This window comes from Equus asinus, chromosome 7 (assembly GCF_041296235.1).
Source record: "Equus asinus isolate D_3611 breed Donkey chromosome 7, EquAss-T2T_v2, whole genome shotgun sequence".
Taxonomy (NCBI): domain Eukaryota; kingdom Metazoa; phylum Chordata; class Mammalia; order Perissodactyla; family Equidae; genus Equus; species Equus asinus.
In genome coordinates this window covers 15,316,311-15,335,601 of record NC_091796.1, presented here as the reverse complement: position 1 = coordinate 15,335,601, position 19,291 = coordinate 15,316,311, and the positions used below count along the sequence as shown (strand labels likewise).

Here is a 19,291-nt window from a genome sequence, read left to right as displayed (position 1 = left end):
CACACATGGTGGGGATGGTGTGTGACTGAAGTTAAAGTAGTCGAAGTTTCTTATTGCCCCGGAAATAATAAAAGTAAACTTTGCATTAGACTTTAACAAGTGAAGGATGTATATTATAACCTCTAGTTTAACCAATAAAAGAATGTCAAGCTTATTGAGAGGAAGAATAGATTTTTTTAATCTTTTTTTGCACTTAATAGTGCAAAATATCTTCAAAATATACTAAGCAAAAATTGACAGAACTAAAAGGAGAAATCATCACACAATCATAGTGGAAGATTGTAATGCTTTTAACCCACGCCTCTCGGAAACTGAAGGAGAACAAGCAGTTTAAAAGTCAATAAAGACATAAAAGATTGGAACAGCACAATTATAAGTTTGTCCTGATCGTATTATGAAGAGCTCTGTACATAACCGCAGAATACACATTATTTTCAAACGTACATGGAATATTTAACAAAACTGACTATATGCTGGGCCACACAGCAAGTTTCAAAGGACTGAAGTCCTACAGAAAATATTCTCTGAACACACTGGAATTAAATTATAAATTAATAACAAAGGTAACTAGAAAATACCAGGTGTTGGAAATGTAAGCAATGTGCTTCTAAAAGAAACCGTAGGTTAAGGAAGAAATGACAATGAAAATTAAAAAATATTTGTATTAAATAAAAATTCAAAAATATCAAAACGTGAGATGAAACTAAAGCCATGCTTAGAGGGAGCTGTACATACAGCTTTAAATGCATAGATAAGAATAAAGGCTTAAGATCGATTATCTAGTGTTCATTTCAAGAAGTTGAAAAGAACCGCCAAAGTAAGCAGCAGCAGCAGTAAAGATCAGAAGTTAAGGAAATAGAAAACTCAAACATACGATAGAGAAGATCAACAAAGCTGAAAAGTTGATTCTAATTAATTGAACAATAAATTTGATTAAACCCAGCAGGACTTATCAAGGAAAAGAGAAGGCATAAAGTAACTAATATTAGAAAAAGAAGAAACCTCTACAAACCCGATGATATTAAAAATATAAGATACTATGAATGACTTTATGCCAATAAAGTTAAAAGTTTGGATGGAATGGACATATTCCTATTAAAAAATAATAACCACTTACCAAAACCAACACAAGATGAAACAGAAAACCTCAGCAGTTCTGTACCTATTCAAGAAGTTGAACTTGTAGTTTAAAACCATGCCACAAAGAAACCCCAATGCCCAGATGGCTTCATTAGTGAATTCTACCAAATATTTAAGAAAAAAAATACCGTTCTTATACACCCTTTCAAAGTTCTTCCACCCATTTCAGTCTTGCCCAGCAAAACCCTGACACCAAAACCCGACAGGACCCAATTCAGAAAGGAAAATGACAAGCCAATCTCTGTAATGAACATAGATGTGAAAACTCCTAAACTAAATATTAGCAATCTGAATCCACCAACATATAAAATAACCCTAATAGCCTTCATCAGTAAAATGATGAATAAAGAGTCATCTATTCATACAGTGGAACGCTATACAGTCATGATGTGGGTGACTCTCACGAACGGAGTATTGAACAAAAGCCACACGCAAGATACTACAGTGTAGACTTCATTTATATAAAGTTCAAAAGCAGACAAAACTAATCAGTGTTATTATAATTAAATCTATCAAGGAAGATGAGAGGTAATGACCAGAAGCCCCCAAAAGGGCTTTTGGGGTGCTGGTCGTGTTCTACTTCACGATTTGGGTCGTGGCTATAGGTATGTTTTCATTTTATGATAATTCATCAAGCTGTACAACTTATGTATATTATACTTCAATGAAAATACTGCTAAAAAGAAATCATTCTATCTAATCTACAGAGCCGTATCAGTTGTCTACCGAGGCCGATCTGAACCTGACGGTCCGAAAGTAGAACTTTGCCATCAGCGTATGGGATAGTACTTGTCCTTATGTTCGTGTGTGAGGGACATGCAGCCACGTTCTCCATCATATCATTAAAGCCCGGTTAAGAAGGAGGGAAGGAGAGGAGATACAAATTATATCCCTGTTCCCACCTGAAACATTTTACCTGTAACAAAATATCCAAAAAGCATGTGATAACTACTAGTTTTACAGTTTAGCAATTCATTTATTTCAAATCCCAAACCTGTAGAACTAAAAGTTCTTATCTACCAAAGAAGGCAGGGTAGGTTTCCATATATACAGTTCAAAAGTTTTCATATTATGTTTGGGCCTCATTATGGGACAGCATTGCACCTTAATTTAGCTCTGAATGACCACTGCTTTATCAATGATTTACTTTTGTTTAAAAAGTGTTTCACAGGTAAGAAGAGAAGAGCAAAAGCTAACAGGGTAGGTAATAGAAATATTTGTGTTTGTTAGCAAGTTTTCACTGAAAGATGTGTGAAGTCTTATGTTTACTTAATAACTTTGCTTGTTTATGTATTCTCTTTAGCTCTGTGCCCAGGAACAGTAACTATTTTTATATCACCATGCGAAAAAAATTACATAAACTGATTAATTCTCATTCTTGCTGACATTTATGAGCATTTGATTAACAAGATCGTGCTTCTGTTTTCTGGTTCCTAAACGAAGACTGTTAAAATGTAATATAATACCTAAAAGCCATCCACTAGGAACAAGAATGATAGCCACATTTTATTTTACCTTTTTGATTCTGGAAACTAAAGAGATCATGCAGAAGTGGGAGGAGTGGGGATTTCCAGGGTGAGGTGCACTCTATCCTTAGAAAAGAGTTTTCAAATATACCTACAATTCCTGTATTTGTAGAATGCGATTTGTTTCTCCCCAGTACAAATAAGACAATTCATTGTCAGCTGATTACTTTTTAAAACTTGGAAACATTTGACTTTAATAAATATTATGGTATCTATTGTTTAAAGTCTATTTTTACATGTATTACATATAACAAAATTTAATTGTACATGTGTTTATAAATGTGAGAGGTCTTTTAATAAGTAACAGTTAATCTAGCTTTTGTAAATGATGAGCAACCTCTTTAGCTATAACATGTGCATCCTTCACTTAATAGAGAAAAATAGTATTTGAGATAACTTACTTCCATGTTTCTCATAATAATGCTATTTATGTAGGAAAGATGACATCCTCAGGCCCCTTTTAATTTTGTTGTTAACAAATGGTATTCTACATTAATATTTATATAATTTTGAATTATTTGAGTAATAGTTCTGTAAATATAGAAATAAAGTCTCTCAAAAGTAACTTAATTTTCTAAAGTTAAGCTTTCTTTTTTTTACTAGCTTGAATGTGTTAACACGGGCATTCTGTTGTTCAAAGTGCTTCCAAAACCAGCACACACCTCTGGGGCTTTCCAAGCAGAAGTTTTAAGTCCCCTAATCTTTTCTGAAAAAAGAAAGAGGTAACATTGGAAATGCGCCAGGAGTAAGCCTTGGTATTTCTCATGAAGTGCCACAGTGAAAGTACCCTTTCCCCCAAGTCAGTTCCCTTTAGCAAAATCATAGTCTCATCCAGCTTTCATACCACTTTTTCCAGAAAGCTTGGCTCCACATTCAAGACAATAATAGGCCAGATAACTAAATATTCTTTAATCTGTACTTGCAACCATTCCTGTACTTACTTTGTTTAGAGTTTTAACATCTACTTACCATGTTTACACAACCGTCAGTTAAAATGCAAAAGTACTTTTCCTCAATGTAAATAATTTAGAAACATCAAAAATAAAATTAGTAGTTTCTCCTTTCCCTTCTGCAACTCACCTGATGTTAAAAATTTGGTGGTTAGTGAAGCAGGGCTCACACTCCAGAGCCAGACGGCCAGGGTTTGAATCCCAGCTCTGCCCTTTTTGCTAGGGACCCTAGGCACGTTATTAACCTCTCTGTGCCTCAGTTTCCTCATCTGTAAAATAAGACTAATAATAGCAATCCTTACAAGGCTGTTGTGAGGAGTAAATGAATTTGTAAGTGTAGGTATGCTATTAGTGTTTGCTATTATTATTGTCTTTCCAGAAACTTCCTTTGCTTATATAAATAAATGTTTATAATTGTTGTTTACAAACATGGGATGATATTGCTCTGTAACTTGCTTCTTTTACTTACTATATCACAGACATCTTTCTAAAACTACTTAATTTTCTTAAAAGCTGCATTATATTTTATACTGATGGACCACAATTTTTTTCTACCATTTCTCTATAAACACATTCACAGTTTTCTCTCTTTGTGGCTTTACAGAAATGCTAAGGTAAACATCCTGGTACCTTTCTCTTTATGTATTGATATGTTAGATTCCAAGATATGGAATTGCTTTGTAAAAGGATATTTTCACTTTTAATTTTTTTAATCAACACTACAAGATTGCTTTCCAAAAAGCACAAAAGCAGCTGGGCAGTACACCAATCAGGCCACACAGTAGGGAGTGACAAAGCAAAGCAATCAGTATGACTACAGTAGCACAAAGGTCAGAGGAGCAAATGGAAGTGTGCTGTTCTAAGGTTCTCAGTGTACAAGAGGTGGCAGAATTTTATCTGAAGGTAGACTGTGATAAGTTATAGACACATATTATAAACCCAGAGCTAAAAAAATAAAACAAGCAGGTATATAAAATCAGCTCTCAGTGGCAAAAAAATGGAATCCTTAAAAATACTCAAGTCATTCAAAAGAAGGAGAAAAGGAACAAAGATGGAACAAATAGAAAACAAATAGCAAGATAGTAGACTTAAACTTCACCATATCTGTAATCACACTAAATGTGAATGGTCTAAACACTCCAGTCAGAAGATAGAGATTGTCAAACTGGATAAGATGAAAAAGCAAGACTCAACTATATGCTGTCACTTTAAATAAACATAAATTAAAATGATAGAATGAGATATACCATGTGAATGCTACTCATAAGAAGGTGAAGTGGCTATATAACAAATATCAAAGACATCAGAACCCGAAATTTTACCACCAATCAAGGAGGACATGTAATTATGATAAAAGGGTCAATTCATCAAGACATAAACATCCTAAATGTTTATGCCTCAAATCAGCAATTCAAAAACATGGCAGAAAAAACTGAGAACTGAAAGGAAAAATAGACAAATCCAGGTATTGTTGGAAATTTCCAGTTTTTTCAGAACAAGCAGACAGAAAATCAATATGGTTATTTCAACCAATTTGACCTAATTGATATTTATAAACCACTTCACCCAACAGCGGTGGAAGACAACGTTTTTTCCAGTGCACAGGAATATTCACTAAGATACACCCTGTGCTGCGCCAAAAGTAAGGCAAGCAGATAGCTGGCGGCACTCAAAGAATTCAAAACAATACATTCTATTGACATGGGACAAGTATTTTCACTCAAAAACTTATCTATACAAAGGAGTGGGTAGACATGTGCATCCAGCATCGACCTAGAATGTGAGGGAAGACACACTCCTAAGCAAGGAAGAACAAGGGACCACAACAACAGGTGCTGCGTCCCCGCATCTGGCTAGTAGGGGTGGAGACAGGCTGGTGGCTGGCAGCCTGGAGGAAAAGCAAGAGGAGGTGGCTGCTGGCTGGTAAACTTTGAAAGAGGATATTTTATGAACATGCTGCACGGATATTGTGGTAATCCTTTCAGTGTAGTCCACGAGATTTCCTGTAAAGGGCCTCTTCTCGTCCATCCGCGGTGGTGGCGCATCCACCTTTGGGAAGCTCCGCCTGGGAGGGCTGAGCGCGCGGGCTCCGGGCGGGCGCTGGGCGGGGGCCGGGCCGCTAGGCCGCCTGCCTTCCCCGGTAATCCTGCCCAGAAGGCCTGGGATGCAGGCCGGCCGGTGCCTGCGAACGTGAAAGACACCTAGGTCAGGTCGCAGGCAACCCTGTCTCTGCAGGGGGGGCCCGGTGGCGGCGTGCAACCTGAGGAGCCAAGGATGGGAAGCTCCCGGGCTAACTCACGCGCCCACTGAGCAGAGCACGCGGGCGTCCGGGGCGATGAGCGCCCGGGTCCCTGTCGCCGCCTTCGCTCCCAGCGCCCCCAGCGCCCCCGAGCCCTGGCACGCCCGCGAAGCAGACGCCGCGCCCCGCGCTCGGGCTCCACTTGGCAGGCCCGGCCGGAGGGGGGCGCAGCGCGGGCGGGCGGGGACAGGTGCCCGGGCGGGGCGGGGCCTGGCGGGGCGGGGCGACCCCGAAGCCCCAGGCCGTCGCGCCGCCAGGACCTCAGAGGCCGCAGAGCGCGGCCCCAGCCCGGCCCTCCGCGCCATGGCCCCGCGCGCCCGGCGGCGCCGCCCGCTGCCCGCGCTGCTCGCGCTGTGCGCCCTGCTCGGCCCGCTGCAGGTAAGGAGGCCGCCCGGCCGCCGGGGCTGGGGCAGGACGGGGCGCGGGGCTGCGGGACGTCCCGAGACCTGGACCGAGACGGCGGAAACCCGGGGGAGGCGGTCCCCGCCTTGGACGGTGAAAGGAGGGATAGGGCGAGTAGAGCGGTTCTGGGGCGCGGAAGGGGGAGCTGCGGGACCCCAGCCCCCGGACGCGGCGCTTCTAAAAGTCCCGCTTAGGGACAGGCTTCGATGATGTCGTTTATTCCGCGAACGTTTCTGGAGCCCGTCCGGAGTTCCCACGCAGGGTAGCTGCTGCGGAGACCGCGGCGCAGAGCCAGCCCCTTCCCGCTGCGAACCGCATCACCGAGGGAGACCGTGCGGAGCCGCGACGGGGCCCACAGTGGGCAGTCCCCCCCGAATGCGGTTTCTCCTTTCGGGCCACCTCGAGTCCCCCGGAGCTCTGGGTCACTCCCTCTAACTGCGCTTCGCTCTCACCCTGTCCCGCCTCAGCTTCGTTGGTCATCTGAGGACTAGAGCAGTACTCGCCTCGCGGGGATGGCCGGAGCGGGCAGTGAAACCGAATTTGGCAGTTTCTTCCGAGAAGCTGACATCACGTTTCTTTTTTATGCTCCCCTTTTTTGTGTGTCTCCGTTCCGACTCCCCCCCCCCCCCAAAACAGTTTAAGGTCCACCAGTTCAGGTTCTGGCCCTGAATAGCTCGAATCACTTGTTCTCAGAAGCTCTTTGATGATGTTAGGACGCAGTACTGTTTGCAATTGGAGAAACCAAGGTACACGAGCTTCAAGTCAGTACAGAGCCCGAAACAGCCAGTTCCGTGCACTCGGCCCGGGAGGGGCCGGGACAGGCACCCACAGTGGGGCGGTGGTTCGTCTCCCTGGTACCAGGCCCTTCTGGGTCTCCCCAGCCCGGGATGCACCTGGGGCTCCCCTCAGGGGCCATCCCCTTAGCAGCACCGCAGGGCTGATAGAGGGCTGCAGCGTGAAGAGTGCTGAGGGGCCAGAAAATGAGCACCTTCCCTGATCCTTGCCGCCCAGTCCTCCGAGAAGAAATTTCTTTACCGATCACTCAGTCCAGCTGCCAAGTAAATAAAGCCAGCCACTGATGTTTGTCCTCCCAGGGGAGAGCTATAGTGCGGCAAGCCCAGCACCACAAATACTATAAAAATCTTGTGTACTTGGAAGTACCTCAGAGGCAAGGGAAATGGTGGTGGTTTTCTTGGTTTCAGCAGTTTCAGATTCCCCTTCTCTTAAAATTGGCTTAAGCTGTTGTTAACATTGTTCGGCAGGGTGGCACAGAACCCCGTGAAGACACAGGAGAGGTGCTTGTAGAACTGTATTTGGGCTGAGAAGAGGGAGGGAGGCCAGCCTGGGGTGAAAGCATGGACGAAAATAAGAGGAATATGCTGTGGGCTGGAGCGGAACATCCTCGTGAAGATTCATCCTATTTCGTTCCTACATGTCTGGGTCTTCTAGAACGGTTGGTTGAGGGAAATGAAGGCGGGAAAACCTAGTGGAATTTTTATTTTAAGCACTTGAGGTGTTGCTTAATTAAGTGTCCAACAGGTTGGACAGGGTGCTACCTTATTTGAACTAAAGGACCAGCTCCAGTGAACAGCCAGCCTCCTGAGAAAAACACACCAAGAATATGGTTTTAAAGAGCGTCTCACGTTGCTATTGCAGAAACTGCCCACATCTATGCATAAGGTACAGTAGGCTCGAATAATAACAACAAATGCTAGCGAAACAAATTTATTTTTTGGAGAGACCTTTCAACAAGTGCTATTACCCTTCCCTTTAGACCACTTGAATTATGTGCATTTTTCAATCATACCTCGACAGGAAGCAATCAAATGCCATTGGGACAGTTCTAATCAAATGATAGGGTTTGTGCCCAATCTCCCCAGTGGAAATCCATCCACTCTGAGAGGTGGGGCTAGATGTAGTATCACGTTATTATCTCCAGAAGCGACACTGTGGTTATAGGCACTGTGTGCGTTCAATTACTGTTTTTTTGGCCAACCTATTCTATTAGTTCAAAAAAAAAAGGAATTGCATTGGCTATCTATTGATTTTATTTATCACACACCGGGCAAGGCTTGAAGAACTGCTTATTAGGGGCAGGGGATTGGTTTTGTAAAATACTTGGCAAAAACAGCTTCTAGAAAGTGCTTTATCTGCAAGCATTGTATCTAGTTTCATTTACACTATATTAAATAGATTTAAACTTACCTGGAAAGGCTAGGTGTTTTGCCTTTTCAAACATTTCGGTGATTATATCTCTGTCCGCCTGTATTTGTGAGGGAATTTGTTTTCATCCATAAAAAGAGTGTTTGCCTACAGATAAAACATTTTAAGTTTTTGTGTTGCTAGTTTGGTTTGTTCCAAGTAAGAAAATAATAGAAGCACACTGTTTTCATTAGATAATTGATTATACATAGCCAGGTTAATTCCAGGTATCCAAGACCTAAGGGCAAATCCATTCATAGCCAGGCCAGCAGACATTTATGGTACATAAAACATGGTGCTGGTGAGAAACAAGACGAAGACATAGCTGTCTTCACAGGTCACAGTCCAGTCGAGAGGACCAGACGGGTGAAGCAGCCTGTGATAAGAGAGGCGCAGAGGGTGCCGAGAGCAGGAGAGACTGAGTGTAGCTGGAGGAATGGGGAGGACTTTTGGAGGAAGGGGGTTCTGCCGTGGTCTTTGGAGGATGGGGAGGAAATCAAGGGTCAGAGAAGGAATGACTCTAAGAGGTACTTGAGGAAGAAAGCTTTCTAGCCGAGAGGATGGCGTGAGTATGTTTAGGCCTAAAGGAATCTTGCCAAAAAAGAAAAAAAAAACACACACATTTTTATGACTTTATAGATAGCACAAAGCACTTAATTCAGGAAACCCTACCAAACAGATGGGGCATTAAACATTTATAGTTTTCGAGATAACTCTTGTATGGCCCTTATTGAGTTGGTAAGGTAGACTCTTCAGAAACAGATAGGCTGCAGGGCCCAGGACAGGCCTGTGGGGAGACCCCGCAGAGGAAATCCCCGAGGGTGGAGCTGGGACCAGAGGGCAGGTGGGTGCTGGGCACCTGCCCTGGCCGTTTCCCTGCCCCCATCCCATCCTAGAGGGAAGACACTTTGTTCTGAGAACCACAGCCATGTAGATCAGTGGCCTTTTAGTTCACTTGGTTGATAACAGATGTTTCAAATGCCTCCCCCTAGCATTATTTCCTTCCCACCACTTTCCCCGAAAATGGCAAATCTGTAATATGAACACATTCTCTGTGTTGATAAGGAAATGTGAGCTTGCTTTTTCAGTTATCTACCAGCAATTCTTACACCAGGAAAACTGAAACAATAAAGGTGTATCTTCGAAGGTCAATAAATCAGTGCTTTATGAGGCCATGAAAAGGGGAGTTCCAAAGCAGGCCCTCCTTTGCAGAGTGTTGTTTTAAGAAGGTGCTGCGTGAACTTTATCTGCCGTGTCAGTATTAAAATTTCCCCCATTGTATTTTTCTATTTTTGAAGTGCATGGAAAAAAATATTAGTGTTTTTCCCACATAATGTGTCCAGTGGACTAGGAATGCTGTCTAGGCTGTTCTTTTTGCCAGTGTGGGTGTGCCTCCTCCCATGGTCATCAGCTCTACAGGTGTTTCACTCCCTAGGGCATCCACCTTCTGGCCAGGTGGCTACCCAGGACCTGTCTGCTGTCTCTCTGCAGTGTCCTGACCCCAACCCACAAGGGAAGCATGCATGATGGCACACACAGCTCCCTGACCCCACCTCCAGGCATCCAGAGCTGGCATGGGTAAGATTCTGCCCAGCAGGTGATTTTCCCTCCAAGCGTCTTTAGGTTCTCCACGTGGTTTGTAGAAAGTTGTTGACCTTCTCTCTGTTTCCCTCTGGTTGCAAAGCATGGGCTTCCTACAGGATCCACTGCTAGAAACAGTTTAAGCTCAACTCATGCTTTCCACCCCAAAGCACTGAGCCTGAGAAACCAAGAGTGAGGCAGTGGGCTTCAGCAAAACAGAAGACCTGGTCCGTCTGAAGTTCTCGGTGAGCTTATGAGGTTTAATGCTGAGTAGGCGGTGAGCAAGATTACACACCGGCCTGTATCTTCTGTCCTCATTTCAAGAGACATGCTCAGTCTGTTTCCTGCCGGGGACACAGCCTGCCAGTGCTCCCCCCGGCCGGCTTCCCCTCTGTCTCAGTCGTCAGGGGCTGGCTGGCACTGCTGTTCCCACGACAGCACCGCAGTCAGCAGTTTGAAGCCCATTCTTGACGGAAGAGCGATGATAACTTTATATCTGTATTTGTTTTGTAGGCCACCATCAACTTTCAGCCTTTGATTTCTGTGGGCTTTCACATTCAGGGCAGGGCACTCCATAGTGAGAAATAAAACTGGTTTTGTGTTCAATGTGTGTAGTCATTTATTTCAAGAAAGTGAGCACCTCCGCCAGGTGGCACGCGCAGGTGGCCAGGAAGGCAGAGCCCTGGGCACAGCCCGTCTTCAGGAAGCACAGTCTAGACATGTACGGTAGGACACATGTGTCCTGGAAGCATTTCCAAAGTGTGGGCACCCCCGACAAGGAGCGCTTTAACCCACCTGAAAGTGTCGGGGAAAATACCACGTTCTTCCTTACTGTGCAGTTGTGTGTGTATAAAGCTTGTAAAGAGGGACAACAGAGCAGCTTTTCGGCTGGAGATTCAGGCGTGGCTAGTGCCCTCATGGTGGGAACAGCAGGGAGGCATGACGGAGTGCAGAGTTTTCAGGCAACTCTAAAAAGGACAGCATTCCTGGACTCCAGGGAACGAGGGGAGAGGGAGCCAGAGCCGGTGCTCGGGGTCCTTGAGGGCAAGCGAAATAGTTTAGATTTTTATCTCCAAGAATTGTGGGCTCGGGAGGGACACGATCAGATTTGTGTGTTCTGGTTTGTGTGTTATGGGAAAGAGCGCCCCGGGGTGGGCTGAGGGGACAGTAAGGAGGCCACTGCCCTGGTTCAGGGAGGAGCTAGTAAAGGCTTGAATCAGGTCGGTGTAGTGGTGAGAGAAAGGAGAAGCCACCTACAGGAGTGATTTCAGAGCCAGCAGGGCTGTGCTCGGTGCCCACAATACAGGGGCAAAGGATGTGGTTGGACATGTTATTTAAAAGAAAAAAAGATGTGGTAGATATCAGAACAAATAGCTGACCATTAAATTGTATTTTTCAGTTTATTAAGGAAATTTCTGTGTTAATCCAAATCCAAATGTTGTTCAGGTTCAAGTGAAAAAGGATTTTTTTCCCCAAACAAACAATAAAGAAGGATGAAGTTTAGGCTCTTGAACCTCAGCTGTTTTATTTTCTTGGGCGGCAGAGACGATGTTCCTCAGACCATATAGAGGTGAACAAGCTGAAAGGCCCAAGGTGCTGGGGTCCGCAGGAAATTGGTGTGCTCTGGAATTTAGAGCCATTTCCTGACGTAAAGGTATCTTTGAATCAGAAGTTCAGGATGTAGGCAGAGCTCTAAAACTCAGGACTCAAGAGAGATAAGCAGCCAGTGACCCCCAGAGGGTCCAGCGTCAGAGCAGGTGTGACCTGACCTGGGGTCTTCCCACACTGGCCTCAGATATGTCACCTGCCCCCCACAGAAGCAGTGTTTACCTTGGACCCATAGCTCGGCGAAAACTACGTGCTTGCAGAAAACACGTTTTCCTGGTGGATTGCTAGTGCCTCACAGGAGGGCTTCCCTCCCTCTCTGCCCAGCCGCCACCCGAAAAAGTCCTAGCCCAGCTGGTGACACAGGAGCCCGTGTGACACAAGCGAAGTCAGAGCTGCCAGGTTTTCAAGGGGCGAGAAAAACTGACTGCAAAAACTGCCCTTTCAGTTCGTCAGAGTAATAATAACTTATTACATTTCCTGTTCAGTGTTAAGGGTGCAAGAGCCACTTCCTCCAGCTACCAGAAATTTGAAGACTTTCCATTAAAAATGAGGAAGAAAAACTCTCTCAACTTTTCATGAATGTGATGGTTAAACCTGGCAAGTGGGAAGGGAAGACGTGTGGTGTTGCATAAATCCTATTAGCACCGCCGCGTTTGCTGGTTTGGGTTCTCATTATATCCCCCAAGTGGGAAGTGAACCACTTCCCTAAGGTATTGATTTTTTTTTTAAATATTTGTTACTGGGACCGGCCCGGTGGCGCAGCGGTTAAGTGCACATGTTCCGCTTCTCGGCGGCCCGGGGTTCGCTGCTTCGGATCCTGGGTGTGGGCATGGCACTGCTTGGCACGCCATGCTGTGGTAGGTGTCCCACGTATAAAGTAGAGGAAGATGGGCACGGATGTTAGCTCAGGGCCAGTCTTCCTCAGCAAAAAGAGGAGGAGAGGCAGCAGTTAGCTCATGGCTAATCTTCCTCAAAAAAAAAAAATTGTTACTTTGTCTAATGTAGTTAGCAACTAACTGCAAAGTGTATCATTAAGTAGCACAAACAGCAGCCAAACTCCTCTCCAGTTGAAAAGAACCTGTCAAGGGCCCTTCACATTGCTCAACTCTGTCCCCAAGGTGTGAAGCAGCATGGCATCTAAGAACTTGCACGGTAATTGAGAATCTGCTCCATTTTTAAAGGTTAGTCGAGATTATTCACATCAGCTAATCTGGTTCATCATTTACTAATTCCCAATGTCAGGAACTTCCCTATAGCAGACCTGCATCTAATATGTCACAATTTGACCCCATTTCCTCAAATTTGTTCTTTCATAGGGGTAAAGATCAGTTGGCCAGTGTCTTCTTTATTTTAATGTTTCTATTGTTGAAAATTGTTCGCCCACAACTTCCCCTTGCCCAGGGTTATTCATTCTAGTTCCTTTAGCCTCTCTGTCAGCTTTTTTTCCTTTCAATTTGGTGGATACTGATTTTGCACTTACTAGCAAAATCCACAAACAAACAAACAAACAAAAGCCCCTAAGGCACTGTGGGAAACATCTGACTTAGACCACACAGCCTCTGACCTGAAGAGCTCTCCATCTAGGGGGGAAGACGAGACCTCCCGGTCTCTGTCCCTTGCATTAGTTACATGGGTCAAAAGCCCTACAAAAGAGGAAGGAGCGAGAAGCTGCAGGAGCACCGAAGGGACAGAGGACTGCAGTGGGGAAGTGGGCAGGTAGTGCTTGATCTGGCACTGGAAGGACGGGTCTGATTCTGAGGGCAGAGCGAAGGGGCAGAGGTGGGGACAAGCAGGAGAAAATTGAGTTCCATGCCATGTCTGGAGCCCAGGGCTGGCCAGAGAGACCAGATAAGGGTAAGGCCAGCCAGGGAGGGGGCCGCTGGTTGGTCGTGAAGGGCTGTGTGAACAAACCTAGGAGTTGGGACTCTGCCCCATGGGGAGTGTGGCCCCTGGACCCAGCATCCGCAGCAGCTGCGAACTTGTAAGAAATGCACATTCTTGGGCCCCACCCTGTGCCTGCTGAATCAGAAACTCTGGGGTGGTGCCCGGCAGTCTGGCCTAACAACCCCTCCAGAGGATTCTGATGCACGCTTAAGTTTGAAAGCCACTGCTATAGACTGTGGGATTCCACAGAATGGTTTTGAGCTCGGCTCTAAATTCAGATCTATGATTAACATAGTAAAAGTACCTGCCATTTGTTGGATCTCTCCCGTGTGTCAGGCATGTGCTAGATGCTTTACACAGATTATCTCTAATCCTCACTCCACCTTGCCAAGAAGATGAGAAAACTGAGGCACAGAGAGGCTAAGTAACTTGCCCAAGTTGGCACAGCTCATAGTGGCAGAGCTGGAACTCCTCCCAGGCGTCTGCTCCAGTGGCATGGTCTTAAGCCCTCAGGTAAACTGCTTATAAAGTCAACTGTATGATGGGGAAAGAACCAGAGAAAGAACCTCCGGGAATGGTGGGATGGAAGCACGCCTTTTAGTGTTTGGGGAAATGTCGTAACCAGTCTGCGTTCGCAGGGCTCTGCTCGAGGACAGATACCCATTGAGGACTTTCTGTCATTAACTATTAAGCAGAAAGAAAAATGCTGTGACTTTAAGGCTAATGGAGTTTAAACAGGCACCCTGAGCACTCAGCCCAGGGTCTGTGGACCAGTTGATCCCTGACTCAGGAGGAAAAGGAATGTGACATATTGAATCATCTCTGCCACTTCCTGAAGCAAAGACATCTCTGACTCCTCGGTGCTCCCCCCCCCAGAAGTAAAGTGTACTCCGCCGCCGTGCTGGAGCACTGCTCCCGCACTTGTCCAGGCATTCACGGCTGTGTTTACCCCACTCCGCCACCTGCCAGGCTCTGCGCTGGATGGGGCAGGTCGGGTGGAGACAAGGCCCCCGAGCCCCGGGCAGCGTACCGTGAGCCGCTGCATGGAGTTCTATCATATTTGTAAAGGCCCCTCATGTCTTAGTATTACTCTGTTTACAGTGAATTTGGGAACTCCTCTCTCCGCCCAAGCGCCTGCGCTCCTCTTTTGATGTCTCTATCACGGCGCAAATCTAAATCATTTCTATTACTAATGGTTTTTCAATGATGTTTCTTCAAAGGCTCTCCCCTAAGTAGAGAGAGAAATTGGAATAAGAAAGAGGGTCAGACATATATAGCCTCTGGGTCACTGACAGGTCTGGAGCTTTTACTCGAGGGAGATAGCGAGCTGCCAGGGGAGTTTGGGTGGAGAAGAATAACATGGGTTATTGATGCTCCGGGGCAAGAAATCCGAAAGAGACCCCCAAACCTATGACAAGGGAGTATAAGATATGGGGGCAATTAAATTCAGTGGGAACACAGTTGGAATCTCTGTCTTAAACTTTAACCATTTAATTTCTAATGGTCACAAAGTTTGCACATTTTTTTAATGAAACCATAAAAAATTGCCCCCTTCTGATGGGCTGAGGTTTTCCAAGCCCCAGATGGGGTTCCTGTGACCAGGTCTTTGAGGCCCTCTTTATGTGTAAAATTAGAAGTGACCAAAGCATCAGAATGCACAACCAACTGGTTGTCATCTTAAGGGTGCAGAGTGGTCCTCCCAGGTGAGGAAATGCCAAAGTGATGGGTGCCCTGCTCCTCTGTGGCTGGAGAGCAAGTCCAGAGGGGCCTCGTGAGAGGGGCCTCCTCCAGGAGAGAGGCCCTCCCTTCCCACGTGGGAGTGACAGACGTAAAGGGCCAGAGCAGCTGTGTTGTGTGTTACTTAGGTAGAACTCTGTTCTGTCCCTACTGAAAAAGAGAATTTGAGCTCAGGAAGAGATTTCTAATCTTGATTTTGCAACCTCTCCCCCCAGGGAATCTCTACTTTTGCCCCAAATTGGTGGAGCCTTTCCCAGTCCGGTCTTGGGAGGGTGAATTTGATTCAGAACTACAAGGAAACTATGAGAGCCTTCTGTAAAGGGAAGTTATGAGATCACAATGGTCCTTCAGGAAAAATTATTCATTATTTTAACAAGAATTTGAGCATTTGCAACATGCCAGCATTGTTCCAGTCACCTTATCACTAACCATTGGAGCAAGGTGCTCCCTCTCTTTGTGAGGTTGCAGGAAAATAAGGAAAGTCAAGTCTCTGACAGAGTGCCTGCACGCAGGTGTTTCAGATGGGCCAATTCTTCCCTCACTCCCACTCAAGATAAGTGGTGTCTGTATCCAGCGATAGGAGGGGCAGTTCTCAATGTACATTATATAGATGGAGATGACTGTGCAGTGTTTGGGAATATGAGAAAGTTCTGGCTCTTGGTCTTTGACGTAATCTCTGACCTTGCTACTCAAAGACCAGCAGCATCAGCATCACCTGGGAGCTTGTTAGAAGTGCAGAATCTCCGGCCCCGCCCTAGACCTACTGAATCAGAATCTGCATTTTTAACAAGATTTCTAGGTGATTCTTATGCATGTTATTGATTGAGAAGAATTGGTCTGTGAACGTGGGAGTGGAGGAGAAGACCCGGTATAGAGCATTACTAACAGGTACTGAATAAATATTAGTTGACTGAGTTTAGGTCACTTGTGGCTGAAATAAGAGAAGGTGGAGATCAACTGTGTTAATCAAAGAAAAAAGGAAGAAGAGGGACAAGTTCAAGAGTCCAGGGATGCAATGGATGTGGGCTTTAAGGTCTTGAAAAGCAAGACAGATGGAGCATGCCCAGCGTGATAATGATTACTCCCGAGGCTACATAGGCCACTAGGGTCTTGGGCCCCCTGCCAGCCACTGTGAGGAGCTGCAGTGCATTCTCCATCTGGGTCCAGTGTCTTGTGGCCGCCTGTTCAGTAGCCAGCACTGCTTGGTTCTTCAGGGAACATGGATGTAGGCATCATTCTCCTCAGGGAGTTTCTAATCTAGTCAAAGTCCCTAGATGTGGCCACATGAGGACACTGGAGGATATTAAGATGTGGAATACATGTGATATGCATGGTAGGATGTCAGGAAGGCTGGAGGGTGTCATGGGCCAGAGTCCCCAGGCAAGGCTCCTCAGGAGAGGCTGAATGTGTGCCAAGCTGGGAGGGAGGGAGGGCTGGCATTTGGATTGACAATGAAGATGAAGACGGGGAGAGCATGAGCAAAGCTCCGGGGCGGGGTGGCATGTGAGTGGGTGTGGTCAGTAGACTGGTGTGTGGTGAGCAATGGGTGATGAGCAGGCACAGGTGATGCAAAACCAGGTTGGGGGCATGGAATGCCAGTGAGCACAGAGTTAATGGAGGACACTGAGCAAGGGTGACTCTGAAAGCACTGTGGGGACATCTAGAGACAGATGTTGGGCACAGGTGAGTTGGGGAAGATGGGTGGTGTGCTGAGGGCCCAGTCGCAAGCTTGCAGTCTACCAGGAAGATCAAGCACACAAGAAGCAACCGCAGAGCATGGAAGAGACAAGGACAAGAGGAAGTCCAGGTGGATATGGAACCGTCTAGCATGAGTCTCCCCAGTCTAGGTATGAGGGAGATTTTAGGTTAAACCCAAATGGTCAAGATCAGTAATTTCACATTTCAGCCTCATAGTTGACAGGGGCCTGAAGGTTGAGTAGGAGCACAAGAGTTGGCTGGAAGAAATGGAGGGCCAGGGCTGCAGTGTGTTCTAGGCCGAGGATGCTGGGCAGGGCTGCTGAGGAAAAGGCAGGAGACGTGCATGGAGGCATAGGGAACCTTGTTGAGAAGCCGGACCTCATCTTGGTCTTTACTGTCATCTCTTGGTCGTTAACATACTCTCTGACCTTGCTACTCAAAGGCCAACAGCGCCAGCATCACCAGGAGCTTGTTAGAAATGCAGAATCTGGGGCCCCACCCCAGGTCTACTGAATCAGAATCTGTGTTTTAATATGATTTCCAGGTGATTCTATGCACATTTGAGAAGCACTGGACTTTACTGAGGGCCAGGGGCAGTCTGGTCCCTTCCTTGGCCACTTTGGGGGCTCATGGCCTTATTAGCTTGGTGCACCCCCAGAATGGAGGCAGGGCCCAGAAGGAGCTTTGGCCTCCAGCAGACCAGTGCAGTCTTGGGAGCATAGGTGTCGTTGACATTTGCTACAGGAAAGAAGAGAAAGCAGCTCTCTTCTCAAATGAATGAAAGGAAAAAAAAATCCAAGAATGGCGCAAAAAAAAAAAGCGCTTTTGCACTGGGAGAATAAAGGGGCATTCACTGGAGCCTGTGAATGATAAGGTAAGGACAAAGCCATCCTAATTACTGTGTTTAGGAAACAAACCTTCCTTGCACTTTCCTTTCAAGTAGCCCACAGCTGCAAACTTTTTTCATTTTTTCACTCTTTATCTTTCTGGAAGACAAAGAAACTTGCAATTAAAGTTTTGAAATGCAAGGTTGTTTCTTCATTTTCCTTTGGGCCACATGTTTTCTTTTCTAGGAGCAGAGATAATAAATGCATTGTGAGGAAGGTAAGAAAGAGAGTTGAGCAAAAATCAACAGACCTTTGATAGGCTCCTGTCTGCATAAGTAGAGAACTCTTTTCTTTCTTTAAGGAGCTTATCTGGAATCAAGGCGATCAGGGATGCTGAGGAGTCCATAAGAAGCAACTTCAAGATAGCTTAGAAAGACAGTTGTTTAACAGTTTGCGAAAGCAAAATGGTGACTATGTCAAGATTTCTAATAGGCCATAGTTACTCTACATTTTTAAGGTTTTTTTTTTTTAATCCAACCTGACCTAAGTCAGGTTTTTTTCTGTGCATAATATCTCCAAAACTATCTTGTGGCAAAAGGGTTAACATAGTAAATTTTATGTTATGTGTATTTTATCACAGTTAAAAATATCTTATGGCAGATGTTGTAATTCCTGTCTGGTAAAGAAAATAGCATGAACTGCTGACTATTTAAAGCTTTATGGGGTATCAGCAATGTCCAATATGAACCAAAAGTCAATGCCACACAGTCCTGGTGCTGTGGTGCATGTTAACTCACAAGCTGGATAAATTCTGTGATCGGTTGTGCGGCTTTCTCGACTCCCCTCCTTCACTGCGCTGGTCACACAGGCCTTCTTGCTATTCCTGATCAAGCCATGCATACTTCCTCCCAGGGCCTTTGCACCAGCTTTTTATGTCCACCTGGAGTGCTCCTCCTCCTGACACTTGCTGTCAATTTGGCTGTCCCCTCACCCTATGCAGGTCTCTGCTCGAATGTCATCTTATCACAGAGGCTCCCCGTCAGAATCCCATCACCTTTTTTATCCTGTTTTATTTTTTCATCACAGTCATTACAACCAGATTTCGATATGTGTTTGTTTATCGTCACTCTTCTCCGTGGACTGTAAGCGAGGACCGTGTCTAGCATCCATCTGCTGTATCCACAGAACATAAAATTGTCTCTGGCACATAGCATTTGTTCAGTTAATTTGCAAGGAATAAATGGATGTAGATTCATTTTGTCTCACTGTTAGGTTGTAAACTCACTCAGCATGTCTTACTTAAATGCTGAATCTCCTGGGGTGTTTTCTAGAGAACCACGCAGTGATGCTGTTTAGAGTGGGAGCATTTTTCTTAAGCAGGAAAATCAAGGATTTCTTTCAAGATGGTGAAAATGAACCCAAGGGTCCTCCAGCTCT

General features: G+C 45.5%; 1 protein-coding gene across 8 annotated transcripts in view; it reads left to right on the top strand.

Moving 5' to 3' along the window:
• Window positions 1-5,936: 5,936 nt before the first annotated feature.
• TNFRSF11A (TNF receptor superfamily member 11a) overlaps window positions 5,937-19,291 on the top strand; it is a 58,202-nt gene continuing 44,847 nt past the window's right edge. For 2 of the 8 annotated variants that reach the window (XM_070512905.1, XM_070512901.1), the window contains exons 1-2: window positions 6,170-6,293; window positions 7,857-7,997. Coding sequence is in view for 4 of the 8 variants with exons in the window: in XM_070512901.1 (XP_070369002.1) it covers window positions 7,989-7,997 (9 nt within the window). In the remaining 4 variants the exon portion in view is untranslated. Of the gene's footprint in view, window positions 6,294-6,436; window positions 7,771-7,856; window positions 7,998-10,010; window positions 10,098-19,291 lie in introns of those variants that run through there. The other 6 variants (XM_044774819.2, XM_044774818.2, XM_070512903.1 and 3 more) reach the window with 5 other exon arrangements.